At 36.5% G+C, this 21,292-nt stretch overlaps 1 protein-coding gene across 2 annotated transcripts; it reads right to left on the bottom strand.

Annotated features, from left to right (window-relative positions):
* Window positions 1-6,075: 6,075 nt before the first annotated feature.
* On the bottom strand, window positions 6,076-21,263 carry TRIP13 (thyroid hormone receptor interactor 13). Of its 2 annotated transcripts, none has more exons than XM_065753595.1 (14): window positions 21,180-21,263; window positions 20,822-20,924; window positions 19,038-19,203; window positions 18,640-18,769; window positions 16,714-16,769; window positions 15,273-15,363; window positions 13,965-14,037; window positions 13,072-13,135; window positions 12,745-12,831; window positions 8,989-9,095; window positions 7,834-7,987; window positions 7,549-7,661; window positions 6,692-6,761; window positions 6,076-6,174 (listed from the first exon to the last, which is right to left on the bottom strand). In XM_065753595.1, exons 2-14 carry the CDS (start codon window positions 20,911-20,913, stop codon window positions 6,079-6,081), a joined length of 1,299 nt encoding a protein of 432 aa, XP_065609667.1. In that variant the 5' UTR covers window positions 20,914-20,924; window positions 21,180-21,263; the 3' UTR covers window positions 6,076-6,078. The 2 variants fall into 2 exon arrangements, with proteins under 2 accessions (XP_065609667.1, XP_065609669.1); XM_065753597.1 differs by having other exon boundaries at window positions 21,224-21,244.
* Window positions 21,264-21,292: the final 29 nt, after the last annotated feature.

Genomic DNA, 21,292 nt, shown 5'->3' with positions numbered 1-21,292 from the left:
TTTGGGCTGCTGAACTGTGGAAAAACATTGCTGCTTGAATAAAGAATATGGTTGTAAAGGTGTGTCATGTAGATGCTCATGTGCCCAAGAGTTGGGGTACTGAAGAACTACAAAATAACCATCAGGTAGATCGAGCTGCCAAAGTTAAGGTGGCTCAAGTAGACTTGGACTGGCAACACAAGAGTGAATTATTTTTAGCTCGGTGGGCCCATGAGACCTTGGGCCATCAAGGAATGATAATATTACCTTGCCACAAACTCAGAATGGTAAGCATTATGTGCTTACCGTCAACCACTGGGTGGCTTGAAACATATGCAGTACCCCATGCTGCCACCCGAAACACCATCTTAGTTCTTGAGAAACAAGTCCTATGGCGACATGGCATTCCACAAAGAATTGAGTCAGATAATGGGACTAATTTTAAAAATTATCCTGTAAATACTTGGGCATCGTGGCATTGAGTGGATTTATGATATCCCCTGTCACGCACCAGCTTCTGGTAAAATTGAAAGATAAAATGGATTTTTAAAAACCATGTTGAAAGCAATGGGTGGCGGAACATTTAAGCATTGGGAGAAAAATTTGGCAGAAGCCACCTGGTTGGTCAACACTTGAGGATCTATCAATCTTGATGGTCCTACCCAATCCAGCTCCCTACATACTGTAGAGGGAGATAAGGGCTCTGATGTTCATACAAAGAGCATGCTGGGAAAAGCAGTGTGAGTCTTCCCAGCTTCTGGAAAGGGCAAACCTCTCTGTGGAACAGTTTTTGCTCAGGGACGTGGGCCCAATTGGGAGTGATGCAGAAAAATGGGGATGTTCAGTATGTACCACAAGGGAATTTGATGTTGGGGGAATACAGTCAGTAATTCAGTAAGTGTGTATATATATATATATGTGTGTGTTTGTGTGTGTGTGTGTGTGTGTATACATATGTATGTGCATGTAATGCATGTTTACTATTGTTGGTTTGTATACATATATTAAGCTTGATGTAATGATGTAGAATAATAGGTAGAATGTCATAGTTTTATTACTTTTATTATTGGTATTCCACATCATAACGTCATGTGGTGCACTGGTGTTAATATGTTAATGCTCCAGTTCCATGGACTGTTGTTATTTCCGGGTACCTGGTTCTGAGAAGGGAAAATGATCTATAAACCCCAGAAGGCTTCCTCTGTTCCATTTCCATTTACTTTTCAGTGGGAAATTTAAAACAGTTTGCAAGTCTCAAGATATCCCTTTTTAATTTTACTGATTGTCTTTGTGGTTGTGTGCTCCCTAGCTGTCTCACTTTCAGCATTATGATAAGGCCTTCAGATTTTGGATGTTGTCTCTCATTTTCTTTGATTTATTTACCTCAATTCCAATTATATCGTATTATACTGCTATCTTGCATTCCAATGTCTTATTCATTAAGTAAGTTATTTCCCCCCAGATCATTGCCTTTCTCGCTACCTTTTTCCCTTCTTCTCCCTCCCCACTCTTCTGGGGTGGGTCTGTGGTCCCTCACTCCATTAGTCACAGAACCAGGCCAAACTGGCCCATACATCTTTGACTTGTGTATAAAAATCACCCTGATGTGGGTGCTCTTTACTCATAATTTGATGCTACTTCAAGATTATGGAGATCACAAACAGTATGGAAGTCTCAAATATGGGATTTGAAACTTCCAAAGGAGGTGAACATATGTATCAAAAGCTAACTATTTAACACTTTTATCTGGCTGAGATATTTTGCTCAAGCTTAAGTTCTGCTTTAAGTTCCAGAAGTCCTGCTTATCTAGGAAAAATAACCTGAAAAGGAAGGTTTATCTTCAAACATCTAATTGGCCATAAATAAGAAATAACAAAGACAGTCAGACTGAATTTCATTTAGCTTCTTGCTGCTGCCAAGAGGGTGTTGTAAATAAGATTTCAACAAATACTGTATAATTTTTACATGGACCCCTCTGCAGGCAGAGAGTAGCTGTTTCATATTCAAGAGAGGAACACTATAATTTTATGTACAGTAATCAATGGTGGCTAATGTATACTCTGGAACATAAGGGAAGTGGCTAGTAGATGGTATACTAAATTATAATATTGTGATTTAACCCAGCTCAACACCACTTGAAGCCCTTACCAGTGGGATGGGGGAGAGAATTAAAAATAAAAACAGGGTAGAAAGAGAAAAGGAAAAGAAAAACAGAATCATAGAATCACCAAGGTTGGAAACAACTTCTGAGATCATCCAGTCCAAACATCTACCTGCAATCTATTAAAATAGTTATGACTACATACATATATATACATTTATGTATATAATAAGCACAAGTATCTGCTCAGCACCTACCAACTGATGCCTAGATAGGGACCTGAGCAGCAGAAGAGGGCGAGATGAACTCCCACCCCTGTATTAGGTGTAGTGGTAGGACTGAATTAACGTTACAATGTAAGGTTTGGTTTTGGGGAACTGCATAATGCTAGGATTAGGTCTAGGGCTAGGTATTAGGATCAGGGTTAGCATTTTCCTTTAAGATTTGAATTAGGTTTAGAGTTGTAGTTAGGGGTTAAGGTTAGGGCCATGGTTTAGCGGAAAGAGTTAGGGTTTAAGTTTATGATTAGGGGAGTTAATTAGGGTAGCATTATATGTTAGTGTTAGGTTAGGTTTAGAGTTAGAGTTCAGCTTATGGTTATGATTAGCATTGGAATTAAGATTATATTTGAGTTTAGATGAGTTATATTACTTCATTAGGGCTGGGGCTAGGGTTAGCTTAAGTGTTAGGGTTTAATTTCCAGGTATTTTTTGGTTTAGTATTAGGGAATTAAAATAGGTTAGATTAGTCTTAGGTTTGTGGCAATTTTTACAGCTACCGGGTTTAGGTTTAGAATTAGGGTTTGGATTAGCATTTGACTTAGTGTTAAGTTTAGGATTATGTTTAGGTCTTGGAATAGGGCTGGAGACTAGAATTAGTTTTTGGGTTAGGGTTAAGTTTAGTGTTAGAGTTAGCATTAAGGTTAGGTTTAGGGTTAGGGTTCAGTTTAGGATCATTGTTACAGCTAAGGCAGGCATATCCAACCTATGACTCAGCACAGAGAGTAATGTGGCCTGGCTGCTGCCCTGCACCATCTGCCACATGCTGCCACTGCAGTTTTGCACCACCAAGCAGCCTGGCCCAGCCCAGCCCCGGGAATGCACCCACTGCTCACCAACAGCTAAACATCGATGCGCTATGAAGGCTGTCTGAGCTGCAAGCAGGATATGGGGAGGGTGCAGTGCCAGCTGCAAATTATTATAGCAAATAATTACTTTCAGTGATTCACTGGCTAAACACACTCCTGTGAACAGCAAAAAATATGCAGCCATGCTTTGTTTTGATGAAGGAATTTGCAAGCAGGTTTCAAGATTGCAAAAACAAAACCCACTACCAGCACAATTTTTTTTGTATATTTGCAACTTCATTTTCAGTTGATATAAATCAACTGGGAATTTTCAAATGGACTGTACAGAGTTGCAATCAGACATTCAACTCAAAAATCAGACCACACTCTCTTTACTCTTATAATCCCACTCTTATCAGAGAAAAATACAATCACACCTTATTCTTGTCATCACTTTTTGACAGTATGCACATCTGTGAACAATTATTTGCAAGGAAGAAGTAGAGGAGGTGTAAAATTTCATCAAAAACCTGATAAAGACCCTGAGGATGTCACTATAAATTCCAACCACTGCCATCAAAACAGCCTGATGTGTTATTTTCACAAAACCAGAGTAACTATCCCATTAGTTGTATGGTTTTTTTTTTTAATAAAATGATGATTAAAATTTGTTACTTATATACACAAACTATATTATGTATGACAGCTCTTCCAAAAGTAATGCCTCATTTTATTATGTTTGCTTACGATGTCAGAAGTGGATATTGGTGGTATGGCAGTAGAAGCTTAACATTCCCACCAATATTTCACTACATTTTGTTGGTGTTTGATAGATGGTAGCAGAGGGGCAGTCTGACAAAACAGTATCTGACTTGGAAGTGCAGATGAAGCAAATGAGTGGAAATGAATTCCTCCATGCAGAAAAAATGACACCTGTTGACTTTCATTGACACCTGTTGAATGCTTTTGGAGACCAAACAGTGGATGCAAGCACAGTTGAGTGGTGGGCGGTGCATTTCAGCAGTGGCAACAGCAGCAGTGGGGCATGCAGACTCTTGTTCACTGTTGGCAAAAACACATATCTAAAGGTGTTGACTGTGCTGAAAAAGTGTTTTGTACTGAGATTTTACTCTATCAAACAGTGCTATTGTACTCTTTGCTATCTGCTGTAGTTCCATGGAAACAGAAGAGGCATTACTTTTAGAGCAACCTTTATGCACATGGCCTAAGACAATTCCTATTCACTCGATGTGGCCCAGCAAGCCAAAAGGTTGAACACCAGTGTGTTAAGGTATTGGTTACAGTCACGGATTACATTCTTAGGGTCTGAGTTACTGCAAGTGTTAGAGTTACATTTAGACTTATAATTAAGGTTAGAGCTAGGGTTAGCATTAGGATATCTTGTTACTTATTGCTTATAGTTAGGTTTATTATTATTAAGGTTATGATTAGAGTTAGGCATTAGAGTCATGTGTTACATTTCGTAGAGTTATGATTAGGCGTTAGGGTTAGTGTTTAGAGTCAGGGTTCCATTTAGAGAGAGATTAAGGGTTAGATTTAGCATTTGTCTTATGGTTTTGTTTAGGTTTCGGAGTGTGGTTAGGTTTTAAGACTATACTTGGGATCTTGGGTTAGTTTTAAGGTTTGCCTGTGGTTTAAATTTAGGATTAGGGTTTAGGTTTAAAATAAGTTTGAGCTATGGCTACGGTTCATGTTAGGGATTTGCATTAGAAATAGAGATGGAGTTATGATTAGCTTTAGGCTTATTGTCAGGTATTATGATTAGGGATTTTCTTTGAAGTTAGATTTAGGTTTATCATTAGGTTTAGGGCTAGATTTAGGCATACTGGTTAGAGCTTAACATTAGAGCTATAATCAGGTTTAGATAAAGGGTTTTTATTTGGTTTTAGTATTAGGTTTATCATTTTTGGGTTAGGCTGACACAAACTTTTGGGATCAGGATTATAATTGGGATTATGTTTAGAGTTTTTTTAGAGTTTTGGTTGTCAGGTGCTAAGTTTAGCGTTATGGTTTTGTAAAGGATTAGTGTTCTATTTAGGGTTCCTGTCAGAGATAGGGATCATTGTTAATGTGAAATTTAGAGTTATGATTCAGGTTTAGAATTAGATTGGAGGGTTAGGAGTACAGGTTAGGGTTAATGTTTAGGTGTAGGGTTAGGGTTATGGTTAGGTTTATGTTTAGGGGTTAGAGTTGTTCTGTGTATGATTTGGGTTACAGTTCAGGTTGGGGTTTAGCTTAGGGCCTGGGCATAGTATTAAGGTTACTCTAAGATTTATAGGTTAGTATCCTGGGTCAGAGGTGATCTTTACTTCACAGTATCTGGTATAACGCTGTTGCCTTTTGAAGAAGTAGCTTTCTTTTAGTTACTTTTCAGTGAATTACTTTTCAGCAACATGAAGAAGTATTACAGAAATACATGTAAGTCATCTCTTGACTTTAAAATTTGAATAGGGCATAATAAAAATAAACCTTGATATTTAGGTTCAGGATAAAAGGAGGTCAGTATAAAATGTCTGCATATCACTGAGCACTTTAAGTCTTTTCTAGTTTCATTATTATTTCAGAATAAATTATTTGAAACACACTAAAAGTATAAAAACAAACACATGGATAGAAAGTTAAGATATAAGGATCAGAAGTCTGCTGTCTTTTAATGACTGCAAGTGATGTAAAAAAATTCTTTCTGAAAGGACATTTCCAATTGTCTCACAGCATTTGAAATAAAATTCCACAGTGTGCTGTAAAAATTAACAGTTTATTAATAAATGTTCTGAAAAACTAGATTAAGCATTCCAGGGTTTTTAAGGTGTTGACAATCTGTTTTATAGATACACAGAAGTTGCACAGTTTGTATGCAAAGTTAATTATTTTTCAATGGTAACAATACAGAAAAGCATAAAGCAGTAAACTATCACACACAGTCTGCAAGATTTTTTCTTTCTTCAAATTGTTTGTCTACTACAAGTGAAAGAGCCTGAAGAAATGTTGTCATTGTAACACTGGGGGACTGAAAACATAAAAATATTCTGTTAGATCCCTCACAACAATAGGCATACAAAGCACAGTTATTTGAAAAGGAAATATTTGACTTTCATGTTACAAAATATTCGTAATGCTAAACCTCATATAAAGGAAGCTTTATTTTAAACCAGCTAACATAGCTTGACTTATATAAAGTCTTGAATCAATCAACATTACTGAGAATTTGCTTCAACAAAGATTTGAACAAATTCATATTATTTATGAAGTGATAGGGGTTTCTTTCAGTAACAATATATTAAACAAAGCAGTATATTAAACATTAACGATTAGTCACAATATATCAGTAATGATATCAGTTGTCTTCGATTTCATTTTAAATTATGGTCAGCAGAAAATTGTTTCAGTCCTAGAGTGCTATAGAAATAGTATAGTTTAGATTAGCAAAAAGTTTTAGAACTAATCCTTTACTTCAGGCTAGTGTTCAAAGGTCTTCCTACCTGGCTCAGAATCAACCCAAAATATAGAGAATAGAATAAACTTACTTGAATATAAAGCGCATGTGCTAGGAAAGGAAGTTTTCTGAGGACCCGGCCACTAAGCCCTTCACTTCTTCTATAGTAAAAGAGAGACATAAGCACTGTTTAAATGCTAAATATTTGCTCTTAAAAGATGACATTTCCTTTCTCCCTCACCCATAAATTATTCTAAAGACAACACTCAAGTCATAATACGTTGCATGCTCATTTCCTGAAGTTTTAGCAGAAGCTGGAAATGAATACAGTTTTTGTACCATGTGCCCTCCCATACAGGTAAGAAAGGGTAGAGAGAAATAGCAGTCATATTTGCCTGCCAATGTTATCATCATGCTCCTCTATCATCACTGTGACATAACTCATGAATGTAGAGAATACCTATTGATCATGATTTGCAAACCAACTGGTTTGGAAGGGACCTTTAAGATCAAACTATGATTCCATAATATCCACTGAAACTTCAGGCATTTCATTAAGTCAGACAGCAATTTGTCTAGAGAACTTCAAAGGACAGAGTAGAAACCAGTCACATTTGATACCAAGAAACATTTACAAATCCTGATCAATTCCATTTATTATCTGCTGACACATTTTGCACTAACCAGAATATTAAAAAAAAAACCAACAAACAACAAACAAAAATGAAACCCAAAACAACAAATAAGTTCAAGATGTTTCAACGCTCTAGCAATTACTAAATTCAATTACTTTTAGACATAATTACACAGTTCATTTACATATAAATATGAATGCATATTTTTATATGCATTAATGTATATATAATATATTATATATATTATACATATAAATATGAATGCATGCACACACATATATATTTATCACACAGAATTAAAAAAAAATATTACCTTGAGATTTCTTTTAGTACAAGACTTAACCTGGACACATTATTTTCTACAAATCCAATCATTTCCAACTCTCTGAGTGACAAGAGATGTTGTCGAGGATATATTATTTGGCACTATAAAGAAGAGTTACACATTTATGTATGAAACCGTAAAAAAATCATGTAAAGTTAATTTTTAAAACATAGAAGGAATAAAATCTGTGTGCTTTTGTTACTTAGGAAGTTTGATGAAAACATCAACTGTAATAAAATAGGATGTTTTATAGTTCTACTTTCAAAATATTACCTTCATCAGCTCTTCCAGGCAAGAAAGATAGATTCGGAATATTGCTGCAGCAGATGGAGGGCCAATGTACTGCTTTATGTCTGCTCTGTCTACAAATGCCATGTCAATTTTCTCTGTAATATTTGAAGTTGTCAGGATAACTACATTGGGATACCTTCAAGATAAAAGCACATTCTTAGATCACATGCACATGAATTAGTTCCTCCTGGCACTGGCAAATAGATTCCTTTCTTTTTTGACTCAAAATGTTTCCTGCAGTCAGCAGCCACATCACTCTTATCAACTAATAATTATATGCTCTTTGACAGATATCACTAATTATTTCAATGCATAGTCTCCTTCCTTAGCTGTTTTGCAAGTATACATAGTTTCTCTATTTTAGTAGCATACATTAACTTCTTCGTATGAAGAGAGTTTACCAGCATAGTTTTTAACATAAATTTACAAAATTAAGACTTGTAAATTGGAATATTTCATCTATGTTTTCCATTTCACTTCAGAAGGAAGTATGTAGTGTAACTGCTAACATGACACATTCAACACTGCATGACATTAGAGTGAGCTTAAACAGGAAGTAATGACTCCTTACTTTAACAAAAATAGAAAGAAAAGGTTTAACCACATCTATTTTTTGATGAAGCTTGTGTACTGTGTTTGAATAAACTACTCACCTTTAATTAGCTGCAACACAGGCCCAAATACCAGGGCATCTGTCTTAGTGTGAACAGGGCCAAGTATGCCCAGAGAGGAAAATGCAGTAATAAAACAAGAGATGTGCTATATTAAATCCAGGAAAGTGGTCCATTAATGACTGCTTTTAAGCAATACGTTGTACAAGTCTGCTTTAGGCTGATATTCAGAAGCTGTTAATAACAAATTTTTCACTCATCTTATTCTTGTCTCACCAAAGTAGATGCATCTGTGCTGCATTCCTTCCCAGCTTTGTTTGAATTATATTATCATTAGTTTATCAAACCCAGATTAGTTCATCTACCCACAAGCAAAATGTTCTAGTGGATTATTCAAATTTCTTTTCACAATTAGCACCATTAATGAAGAATCATTTGTTAACCAATTTGGATTAGTATTCCAATTATGAATTAAGATTTAGAGTTACAGCAGTTACCTTTTGCTGTTGCAATAAAATTAATTTACCTTTTAATATGATCTATTTGCATCAGTACAGCATTCACTACACGAATAGCATCTGAAGGCTCAGTGCCTGCCTTAAAGGCACTGCGGGCTGCTGTGAGGCTCTCCACCTACAAAAAAACAAACACACACAAAAAACAAAGAAACAAAAACCACAGAAACCTCCGAAAAACAACAGCAACAAAACGCCAAACTAAAAAAGCAAACAATCCCTACACACACGCAAAATGTTGCAATTTGGAATGCTGTCAGTAAGCAAGTACACCTTCAGATCCAGTTCAGTATCTGAAATTTCAACTTCAAAATAGTTTGTCAAGGAAAAATTTAGGAAAAGAGTGAAGAGAATATCAAGGGAGAAAAGTCGAATGAGTAAAATCCCTGTATAGAGTGCAGAATTCAGGCTGTCTTCATTAATTCAAGTTCCGGGAAATAAAAAGGATAATATAAATAAATTCAATTTAAAACAAGATTTGCAATAGGAACTTCAAATAATAAAGCTAATGAAGTACTTGAGAACTAAATTGGGCACGTCCAACTCGCAGCCTAGGTGGGTTGGCAATGCATCCTGCCACTGTCCTGCACAGTGAAGGCACCAGTTCTTTTCCACGGAATGGCCCCAGGTACACACACCCATTGCTCAGCAACAAACAGTGAGCCATTAACACACTGTTGACTGAAACCAGGGCATGGGGAGAATAGTGCTGAGCAGCACTGACTCAAGTGATGGCAAATAACTGCATGCATTTTTATACACTGGCAAAACACAGTGCTCTGAACAGCAAAGAATATGCAGCTGTGCTTTTACTTCTACCAAAGGAATTAGAAAATAGGTTTTAAGATTGCAAAAAAAACCCCAACTTACAATTAAATGTATGTATTTTATGTTTACAACATCATTTTCAGTTGATATAAGTGCATTACCTGCAAATTATGAAATGGAACATGGAGATGCAATCAAATACTCAACTCCAAAATCTGACCATGTCTTTTAACACTTTCATAGAATGGTTGGAAGGGACCTTTAAGATCATCTAGTTCCAATCTCCCTGCTATAGGCAGGGACACCTCCCATTAGACCAGGTTGCTCAAGGCCTCGAATGCCTCCAGGGTGGGGGCATCCACATCATCTCTGGGCAACCTATTCCAGTGTCTCACCAACCTCATAGTAAAGAATTTCTTCCTAATATCTAGTCTAAACCTATCCTTTTCCAGTTTAAAGCCATTTCTCCTACTACTGACACTACATGCCCTTATAAAAAGTCCCTCCCAGCTTTCCTGTATGTCCCCTTCAGGTACTGGAAGGCTATATAAGGTCTTCCCAAAGTCTCAATGCTCTCATCCTATCCCTGTAGAGGAGGAGCTCCAGCCCTCTGATCATCTTTGGGGCCCTGCTCTGGACCTGCTCCAACAGTTTGATGTCCTTCTTGTGTTGGAGGCCCCAGAACTAGATGCAGTACTCCAGGTGGGATCTCACAAGAGCACAGAGGCAGAATCACCTTCCTCTACCTGCTGGTCACTCTTCTCTTGGTGCAACCCAGGATACAGTCGGCCTTCTGGGCTGCAAGCACACAGTGCCAGTTCGTGCTGAGTCTTTATCAACTAACAACCCCAAATTATTCTTCTCAGGGCTGTTCTCCACCCAGCCTGTATCTGTGCTTGGGACAGCCCAATCCAGGTGCAGGACCTTGCACTTGGTCATGTTGCACACAAGGTTGGGCCCACCTCTCAACCCTGTCCAGGTCCTGCTGGATGGCCTTTCCCTCTGGTTTGTCAACTGCACTAATCAACTTTGTGTTGTCTGCAAACTTGATGAGGGTGTACTCAATCCCACTATCCACATTGCCTACAAAGATGGTAAACAGCACTGGACCCAGTAGTGATCCATGAGGAACACCACTCATCACTGGTCTCCACTTGGACTTTGAGACACTGACTGCAAATCTCTGAGTGTGACCATCTAGACAATTTTTAAACAGTGAGCGGTCCATATATCAAATCCTTTTTTCTCCAATTTGGTGACCAGGATGTTGTGTGGGGCAGTTCCAAATGCTTTGCACAATTCCAGGGAGATGACATCATTTATTCTTCCTTCATCCACTGGATGTAACTCCATCATAAAAGGTAACCAGTTTGTCAGGCATGACTTGCACTTGGTGAAGCCATGCTGGTTACCACCAATCACCTCATCTTTATATTCCAAGTGCTTTAGTAGGGCCTTCAGCACAATCTCCTTCATGATCTTGCCAGGCACAGAGGCAAGACTGACTGGCCTGTAGTTCCTTGGCTCCTTTTTTCCTTCTTGAAAATGGGGTTATGTTTCCCCTTTTCCAGTCAGCGGGATGTTCACTAAACTGCCATGACCTTTCTAATATGATTGATAGTGGCTTGGCAACTTCATCACCCGGTTCCCTCAAAACCCATGGACAGATCTCCTCAGGACCCATGGACACATTCACCTTCAGTTTCTTTAGATGGTCTTAAACCTGATCTTCACTCATAGTATGCAGTTCTTCCTTCACCCAGTTCTTATCCTTGCTTTCTGTAACTTGGGTTGTGCAGCAAGAGCCCTTGCTGGTGAAGATTTTCATAATTGCCAATTACTTCACAGTCACCTCTTACTCATGTCATTGCTTTTTGGCAGTATATACATTTGTGATCAACTATTTTCAGGGATGAAATACAAGAGGAGTAAAGTTTCATCAAAAATCTCTGATGAACACCTGGAGATCTCACTAAGAATCACAACCACTGACATCAAACCAGACTGATGTGTTAATTTCGCAAAAAAAAAGTCAAATATTCCACTAGTTTTATGGTTTTGTTCCTTTTTTTAAAAGGTATGTTAAGCAAAAATATTAAAAAATTAGAAGTTTTGATACTTATATATTACTGATATTGCATATTTTGCGAGGGCTGCTCTGAAAGTAATGCTTCCTGTTTTATTTTGTTGGGCCATGATGTCCAAGGTGGATGTTGATGGTATGGCAGTAGAGGCTGAAACATTCAAACAGTAGATGTGAGCACAGTGAAGTACAATTCAGTGGTACCACAATACAGGGTGGTACAATTCAGCAGTGGCAACAATGGTCCATCTCTACTGGTGCAGCCTGTTATGAGAACAGCATGCAGGCTCTTGTTCATTACTGGTCAAAATACGAAGACTGTTGAAAAACAGCATTTTGTAGCTGAGAATTTGTTCTATCATGTAGTATTGTTTGTATCCACTATAGTATCCATGGAAAAAAGTAGGAGGCATTACTTTCAGAGCAACATATGGTCCAAGACGACTCATATTCACTCAATATAGCCCGAGCAAGCCAAAAGGTGGGACACCCATGTACTAAATGGTTGTGTATCCATGTCTGAGAAGAGCAGCTAAACAATAAACTGAAACCAAATTAATTCTTTTTAGAGCTTTACAACATATGCAAGAACACCATAAATATGACTCCAGCCTACTTGGAAGTTTAAAACAATATTCCACTTTTAAACACACAGTAGCAAAATAAGTGTCACTAAGAAAGATTTTGTTCATTTTCAGCTGGGATATGTCAGCTAAATCATATTGTGTCCTTTCAAAATCTCTCAAATTGCTCAGTCAATATTAAAATTCACACTTCTGTACAAAGTTTAATAATATACAGAAAAGTCTAAGTATTGTCTTAATGTACTTTAAGAATGTGTATTATTACACTTTCCTACTCATAATTAAAAACTTTCTGCTATGTTTTACATATGTCAGTACTTTTAGAATCATACCTCATCGATCAGTACAAACACAAGAGCATCTTTGTCATCTATTAACTCTTGAATCTTCTGGAACATCTTGGTTACAAGCTTGCCACTCTAGAAAGAGGTCATATGCATATATTTAACTACTCCCTTAGCAGACTTTTCAAGTCTTACCATGTTAAATAATGGAAAACTATTTTTTGTTATTGTTTATTTTAAAGTAAATCTCTAATATAGCTTCTATTTAAATATTTTCAAGCACATTAAGTATCCTGAATACTTATGTTATTAATCAACAGATACAGTTTATTTAATAAAGTCAGGGTCCACTTATTAAGTTATATCAATACATACCTCAGAAAACCATTTAGAGAAAAGACTATGGCTGTTTATTTCAATTAATTGTCCATATCTATACCTAAAATATAAAGGAAAAAATAAGCATCAATTCTATTGCATTGTAAATAAAATCAGTGAGGTCAATAACTCCCCTAAGTCTTATTCCCCCCGTTTCAACCATGGAATTTTTTAAATTAGTACTTTAATTTACTTATTTCTAAAACACAACATCTGGTTTGTTTTTAATTACAATTTCCAGAAACTTGTCTCACTGTACGTCTCCACAATAAATCATTACCAGCATTCCTTCATTAGAACAGTTTTGACTGTTTCTTCCATAAAGTTTAGGAAACTGTTTCCATGTTAACAAGCTCATTCTTCTGTTCATGCAAGATTATTTTCAGTATACCCGAGTAAGACCATGAAGTTTATTTACTGTCTGATGTTTTTTTATTCAGCTATTAGTTGCTAAGAAGTTTATGGTTAACTTCATTACTTGTCTGATACACCTGATATACAGACTGACTTCAGCATTCAGAGAATTCAAGTACAAAACACACTGGTACCCTGGTACCTACTAAAAACAGGTTCTTGAAAATGAATATACAAACATTAGGCTTACTACTCTGTGATACTTCACTCTTTAGTCTTCACAAATGTGTATTATGAGCAGAAACAAATGACTGTATTGCCATTTGAATTTGTTTTTCATAATTTGACACAAACTATCAGACATTTAGAAGGATTTATAATACCCTATCTATCTTGTGTTTATATTGCATCAATTCTATTGCTAATGCAAAGTCATCAATGTCAGCACTTGAAATCAAGTATTATATACCTTTGGGCTATTGAAAAGGAACAACTAACAACAGCTAGCTAAAGTGAAGAAATTCTAGAAAGATCACCTGTATGACAGTCGAATTGTCAGCTTCTGAGCCAATGCTTTGCAGAGAGAGGTTTTACCAGTTCCAGGAGGGCCTGAATTGAAATCAAATTCATACAATATCTACAAAGAATCTACATCAGATTGTTGATGACAGAATATCTTTTTAACTACTGTATTTCATTAAAACACTAATGGCAGACAACAGTAGACAAGGACAGGGAGTATCAGGGGTTGGGGAGATTGCTTACTTGATTACTGTTCTAGAGCTGTGCTCTGTTAGCTTTGAAGCTGTATCATTTTCCATTATTAGTATGGTTAGTATACTAGCTTGTATACAGACACCGTTGAGTTAAAATGATGAAACAATATTGGAACACAGTGTTTTGCTCTACCTGGGCTTACGTATGTTAGCATTCTCAAAAATCTGTGCTTAAACTTTTATCTTTCTTGAACACAGCTTGCTAACATGCAAAGCAGAAACCTATCATGTCTGGTTTTATCAGCTGTTCACATTCCCTGAATCTCCACTGTGAGGCAACTGAGAGTATCTTAAGAAGTATACTGCACAACAAACCCTTTGGATATGTCATGATGCCCTGTGGAAGAGCCACAAAGATCTTCTCCAAAGTGAAAAGCACAAACATTATTAAACAGAATATGAATGCAAGGAGATTGATTTTTGGGTTCTAAATAACAGATAACAGCAGACTGCTGCCATTTTTTGAATACCAGTCTGGATAACAAAATTGTAATTAATCAACAGCAAGTTACAATTTGCAACAGAATTGATTCAGTTGATACCAATCTCATTTATGATATAAGTTTTACTGTAAGCTTGGAGCAACTGAATATTACAATTTCAGAGTAATAAATAAGTGAGAACACTGCATTCACACTTGACAAAAGAATATGCTATTAAAACACTTGGATAAATTTCTCAGTTTCCTCAAAAATTTTCATGAAAGACACATAACTAAGGAATTTTATAACTGTTATTAAACCGATTCCTGCTGTGCACAGTATCTGCAATATTTTTTGCATTTTATAAAAATACTCTTAAAAATTCAAATGAAGAACATTAACTATTGTCATTGCATTTATAAAATGTTACAATTTAAATTTCTGTAAAATATTGTAAATACAAACACTGATTTGATTACTTTTCATAGAACTTTGTACTACAGAGAGAATATGTCTAGAAGCACTGCTTACTGTAACACAGGAACACGTAATTTCTTTACACAGAAGAACCATACAAGTTCTTCCAGAAGGAAAGTATAAACAGCTTGCCAGTGAATCAACTTATTTTAAAATAGATAATTCTTACCATGCAGCAAAACAACTCTATTCCACGATATCAGGTTGCTGTCAACACTTCTGTCAGAAAACAGTAATGTTGTCGTGACATAATCAAGTAACTGACAGATGAGTAGGGGAAAAAAAGACACACAAATTAGAGACATATCAGCAAATACAATTACAAGTGGATGCCATCTCCTAATTATCTCTAAGAACAACAAACATCGGTTTTTAGTCTTTCCATCTTAGGGTACATTTTCTTCTGCTGTCAGAAATAAAAAAATTGCATGTACTGGCCACAAATGGATTTCAAAACCTTTACATGAATAAACTAAATGCTCTACAGAAGTGAAATTTATTTTTACTTTTCACTGTCCTTCTTCTAGTGTGTGCTCAATTCAGATCCCAAGTAGAGTCAGACTCATACTCTGGTTTTAGTTGTTACTACAGCTACGCATCTGTTTAGTCTGTTGTAGTCAACTTATTAAGCAAAATATTTACTGTCACATTTTAGTTTATTTCATATTTGTATCAGGTATTTATAGATTGGTTATCCTTCCAAATAAAGCTGCATAAAGTTTCCTTGAATGTTCAGTTCTAAACAAAATGTTCATTCATAGCAGAATTATCTAGAACACATAAGTAGAGAATTCCTTCAATTACATGAATATGAACCTGAGGTATTAATCTGATTTCTACCCTTATTTAACACCTGACATCTTTTTATTTTCTGTTACCATTACCTGTAATGATTTTGATCCATTTGTATTAATAAGACAATATAATAGCATTCCTGCCACACGATGAAGCAAGTATGCAGCAGGGAAATAACAAAAAAAAGCTGAAACTGATCAAGCATGTTTGCCAGTAACATCCTGAGAAAGACAGATAATATTTTGAAACTTAACAGGAATAATTTCAGAGCCTGCAGAAGCCAACCATCTCAGCCAGCTCCAGTGTTTAAAAAAATGAAAATTCACCAAAATTAACTTTTACAAAAAATCTGCAGAAGTTAAGTCCCTTCCCTTTTTTAATTAATTGAGCAAACACATATGAAGAACAAATTCTGGAATGACCATCATTTAAACTTCTAACATGGAAACTAAGATATATATATATTTTTTGCAGTGCAGGCTTTGCAATAGTATCTGCTCATACACATTTGAGATACGATGATTAATCTTAAAATGTCAACTTTGTCTTCTTTGTTAAGCATACAACAGTTACATCTAAGTATCAAATTACTAAAAATATACAGAAATTTGAAAAGAATATAGAGTGGCACAGTGGAAAAAACTATGCCACCCATCAAAACGTAGGAGTGTACTAAGCAGACCACAGAATCCTTCCTCTCTTGAGCTAGTTACTGCCAAGTAAATTCTCCATATGATGCAGCAACTTGAGACTGGGTACATTTCAAATATTACCTATCCTCAAGCAATTTTAATTTTTACTAATTTTCAACTTACTTGTGATTTTACTTCAGTGTCGTATATAAGGCTTTCCCAAAGGCCATGGAATTCAGCTATGAAAGCAATATATTACATATCTGTTTAGGGCAAATCAGTTTAGGAACTTGTTATCTACCATTGTATCACAAAGCAGTTTTCAAATTAATCTCAGACAAAATTAAAGATCAAGAACAGATCTGGGACAGCCATCGAAGTATAGGGAAAAAATATATGGATTATTTTCTCAAAAAGCAAACACTAGTTCTAACAGACAAATTTAGCACCTTTAGAACTTCTGTCTCTTCAAGTAATTGTAAGAATTAATGTTTTCCAACCTTCTATCAATCTTCTGTAACTTCTAACATGAAAGAATACATATGTATATATATATATATATATATATATATATATATACACACACACACACACACACGGGTATGTATTTATCATTATTTAGTTCTACCTATTCAAATAATTTTTTCCATATTGAACAGGGGAAGGAGCTACATCTTCCCAAGATAAAAAATTGGAGTGGGAGAAGGGTTCCATACATAAATTTATATATATTATATAATTACTATATGTAATATATTCTCTCTCTCTCTCTATCTCTCTATGTATATATATATATATATATATTCAACATTTTTTAAAAACAACATCAACAGATATAGGAAGGAAATAAAAAGTAGCTGAATCATGTATTTTAAAAAACGATAGTTGTGATCAAATCAACCATTTCTAGCATTTGCTTTCTACCTTATAGCAGGAAAAAGTGAAAAAGGACTGTGATTAATTATTATAGACCATAATAGTATGGGAATGTCAAATTATGGACTGAATTCTCCTTAAGGAGAAATGTTGTAAATATTTACACTTTTCACAATATGAAAATACGAAATATTTTCACAATATGAAAAGTGCAAGAATTGTCATGGACTCACTCTCTCTTTGGCCTCAAGCTTACACCTATATTTCTTCCAAATACAGAATCCAGCCTCCATGGGCACTAGACAATAGCAACTGGCAGGCCATGCTCTGCAGCAAAATAAACCATTACTCTTTCCAGAAACATTCTGAGGACTCTGTATCTCTTCAGTTTCTTAGCTCCTACTTAAAGAAAAAGCTTACTCCACACATGTAAGCTTCCCAATTCCTTTTTTAGGAGAATTACTGTTTTCTTTAGAAATAGAAAAACAATCCACAAGTTTACTGAAAGCAAGTTACTGAGCTGCTGACAATAACAGTATCTAGTAGTATCTAATTAAAACCTTGTTCCAATTTTCTTTGCAATAGGTTCCTAGCACATGACTTTATGAATGTACTTTATGATTTAGTTGTTAAAAATCAATTCCCACAGGAAAAAAAGAAAAAAAAAGAAAGAAAATAAAAGGCAGAAGATGCAAGAATCAGGAGCCTACAGAGCATCAGGTTAACAAGTCACTTCCAGCTTTTGGGCCTTCTCTGTTGTGGATTTGGTAAAGGTTTTATACAGAGATTCAAGTGTTGCCAGATCATTGGCTTCTGTTTAAGAATGTAATAGCAGCACTGTCTTGCAGGCTGGTAACATGCTGTGGGCTCTGGAAAGTCAATATTTAAAATGATTAATTTCTTGCAGGTCATCAAATTAAAACGTGATGCCTGTAGGGTTAAGTATTTGCATACTTGTGATTTTGACTGTATATTTTCACACTTTATTCCACAGGATCAATTACTTTGACGACAAATATTACAGAAAAAAATTGTACTTCATGGAATCACCTGTAGTAACTCAGTCAAAACCACAAAAAAACATGCCAGATAGATGGCTCCATCCACAAAGGACAAAATTATAGTCAGTACACATACTTCTTTTAAAAAATAACCCTACAAAGACTTATATACTCTCCAAGATTTTCTTTCACTGTAATTGCTCAGGATCTTGCAGAATTATCAGATGGGTACCTGCAGGCAGCACCCAGTGGTTAGCTGCAACAATATCCTCATTTTCTTCTTCCAAGTTTTCAATGCTTGGCCCTTCTTCATTCAGATGAAAAATATGAAGGGAAAGACTGCTTTTGCTCAAGTCAATAGGCTAGGAGAGATGTAAAAAGACTTTCAACACATTGTATTTCTCACTTCAGAGATAATTAGAAGATATGAAAGTTACAGTACTAAGCAAACATTCAGCTTTAAAACCTACTGTTTCTATTAATAATGAGCATAAGCTCAAAAAATATTTCTCTGTTTATGCTAGTTCGTCTAGTAAAAGATACTACCTTCTATTTATCTCAGGCTATCACTAGTCTTCCTACAGCTAGTTCATATACATGTTAACAAAGCTGTATATTTTTGATTGATACCTGTCTTTCTTTCAATTTCAGCTCTGTATCCACAATTGACACAGATTGCACATTGCTGTTAAGGAAGCCATCATCAAATTCTGTCCACTTGTAATCACCAAACACAATGTTATGTCTGTTCAACAGTTTGAGGACACTCATCCTGATATCTTCTTTCTTTGCCGTACTAGTAACAAAGAAACAGCATTATTTATGGCATTAACATTCATAAGGCAAGTAATATCTAATATCTGAAACAGCAGAGTGCTTTATCTAATACAGTAAGCCTCTCTCTACGGAAAATAGCCTCCATTAAAAAAAACAAACAAACGTGAAAACTACCACACATCAAAAGCAGTAACATTCTGCAGAAACAAACAAATAAATTTAGTTTGTTTCCAAAAGTAACACCTTTTATATTACTACTTTAAAAGACACAGGCCAGAAAACACTGTTCAATCTGACTGCAATCAAATCAGGGGTCGTGGGATGACAAGGCTAGCAGAAATTAATACGTATCATTATGTTGACTATGTTTTACTACAAGTAGTAAAAAAATTCAAAGCCAAACTACTAGACTGAAATTAGCTTGGAATCTCCGTTATCCCGTAACTCCTATAAATAACTGATATCTCTAGACAGGGGCACACTATAAGGAGAACTCCAGTTAAACAGGTGAAAACTACAGGAAAAAGGAATAGCATTTTAAGATTCTAGAAAGGTGCTAATTTTATAATTTGAGTCCACTATCTTGTCTTTCAACCCCGACGAAGATTCTCTTCATCAAAGCAGTGGATATTTCTTATCAGGGCCCTCAATATACTCACCCATTTAGTCCCAACGGACAAACTGCTAAGATAAGGAGTCAATGAATGGACAAGGTGTCTGGACTGTCCTGCTCAGAGGGATTAGTAGTCCAAGTGGAGCAGCAAGTTTGTGAGGAAGGGAGGGGGTAGGGAATGATTAATGTAAACCAACACTATTTTTACACCTCCATTAACACAGTGGACAACAGGATGGAATGCAACTGCCTATGGATGATGCTAGAGCAGGGAGGACTACATTTCAATATATTAGAAAGCAAAGCTACCATTCAGGGGACCTCGGCAGGCTGGAGATAAGGTTTAGTAAGTATCTCTGGAAATTCAACAAAAGTAAAAGTGAAATCTTGCCTCTGCAACCACTCCATGAAGATAAAAGAACAGACAACTGCTGAAAAGGATTTGTGATTCTCGATGTTTCTTAGGCTACACCTGGATTACTGTATCCAGTTTGGGCTCTGCTGTAAAAAATTTTAGTATACCAGAACAAGCCCAAAAGACGGGCAACAAGATGTGATGCACAAAGAGAAGATAAAATAAATGGTTTTGTTCAACACCAAGCTGCAGAAATACTTAACAGAAAGTAAAAAACAACAACAACAACAGAAAAACTCAGATGTGTCACAAGAATGTAGAACAAGACTCTTGTGCGTGCACAGCACAAGGATAAAAGGCATCAGACACCAACTGCAGCAAGTAAAGTTCTAGTCAGGCAACAAAAACAGTTCCCAGCAATGAGTAAGGTGAGTCAAATACTTGGTCAGTTGTCCAGAGTGACTATGTAATCTCAAAACATGATTCACCAATAATCTGAAAAATCTAGTCTAATTGGCTCTGCCTTCAGCAGTAAACTGGAACAAGACAGTCTTCAGATATCTATTCCAACACACTTAACTCCCTTTCCTGTTTGCACATATACTCCTTCTATTACTCATACTACAAATTCACAGCAAGGTGTCACAAGGACTAAAGGCCAAGAAAGACCTGTTTGATTTCTGATGAACTTCCACGTGTATTTGAACATTATCGCATGTGTTTGGAAGGGCTCGCTTCAAATCCCCGGCTGCTTCATCCATCCTTCTCACTCCTGAGGAGAAAGTGGCAAGAATGAGAAACAGGCGTCCAGCGACTGCTACAGCCAGCAACCCAAACAGCCCTTCTTCGCGCGCGCGCGCGTGTGTGTGCGTGTGCGCGCGCCCCCTCCCAGCCCATCGTGGTCATCCGCAGACCCCTTCCCTCCTTCGGGATATACAGGCACCAGCCCGAGAGCGCGGCACGCGTAGGGAGCACAGGCGGCCCTCCCTTCGCTGGCGTTCGCAGCATGGAGGGGAGAGGAGCTCACGTCAGACAGGGCCCCGAGGACGGTGGTGTGAAGACGGAGGATACCGATTCGCGAGAGGAGCTGAGGACCGAGCAAGGTCCTTCTTTGTCCCCTCCGCGCGTAGACAGCTGCAA

This window comes from Cyrtonyx montezumae, unplaced genomic scaffold, assembly GCF_038088225.1.
Source record: "Cyrtonyx montezumae isolate F1298 unplaced genomic scaffold, pur_monq_1.0 scaffold_8, whole genome shotgun sequence".
NCBI classification, from domain to species: domain Eukaryota; kingdom Metazoa; phylum Chordata; class Aves; order Galliformes; family Odontophoridae; genus Cyrtonyx; species Cyrtonyx montezumae.
This window is presented reverse-complemented; position numbering and strand designations above follow the sequence as displayed.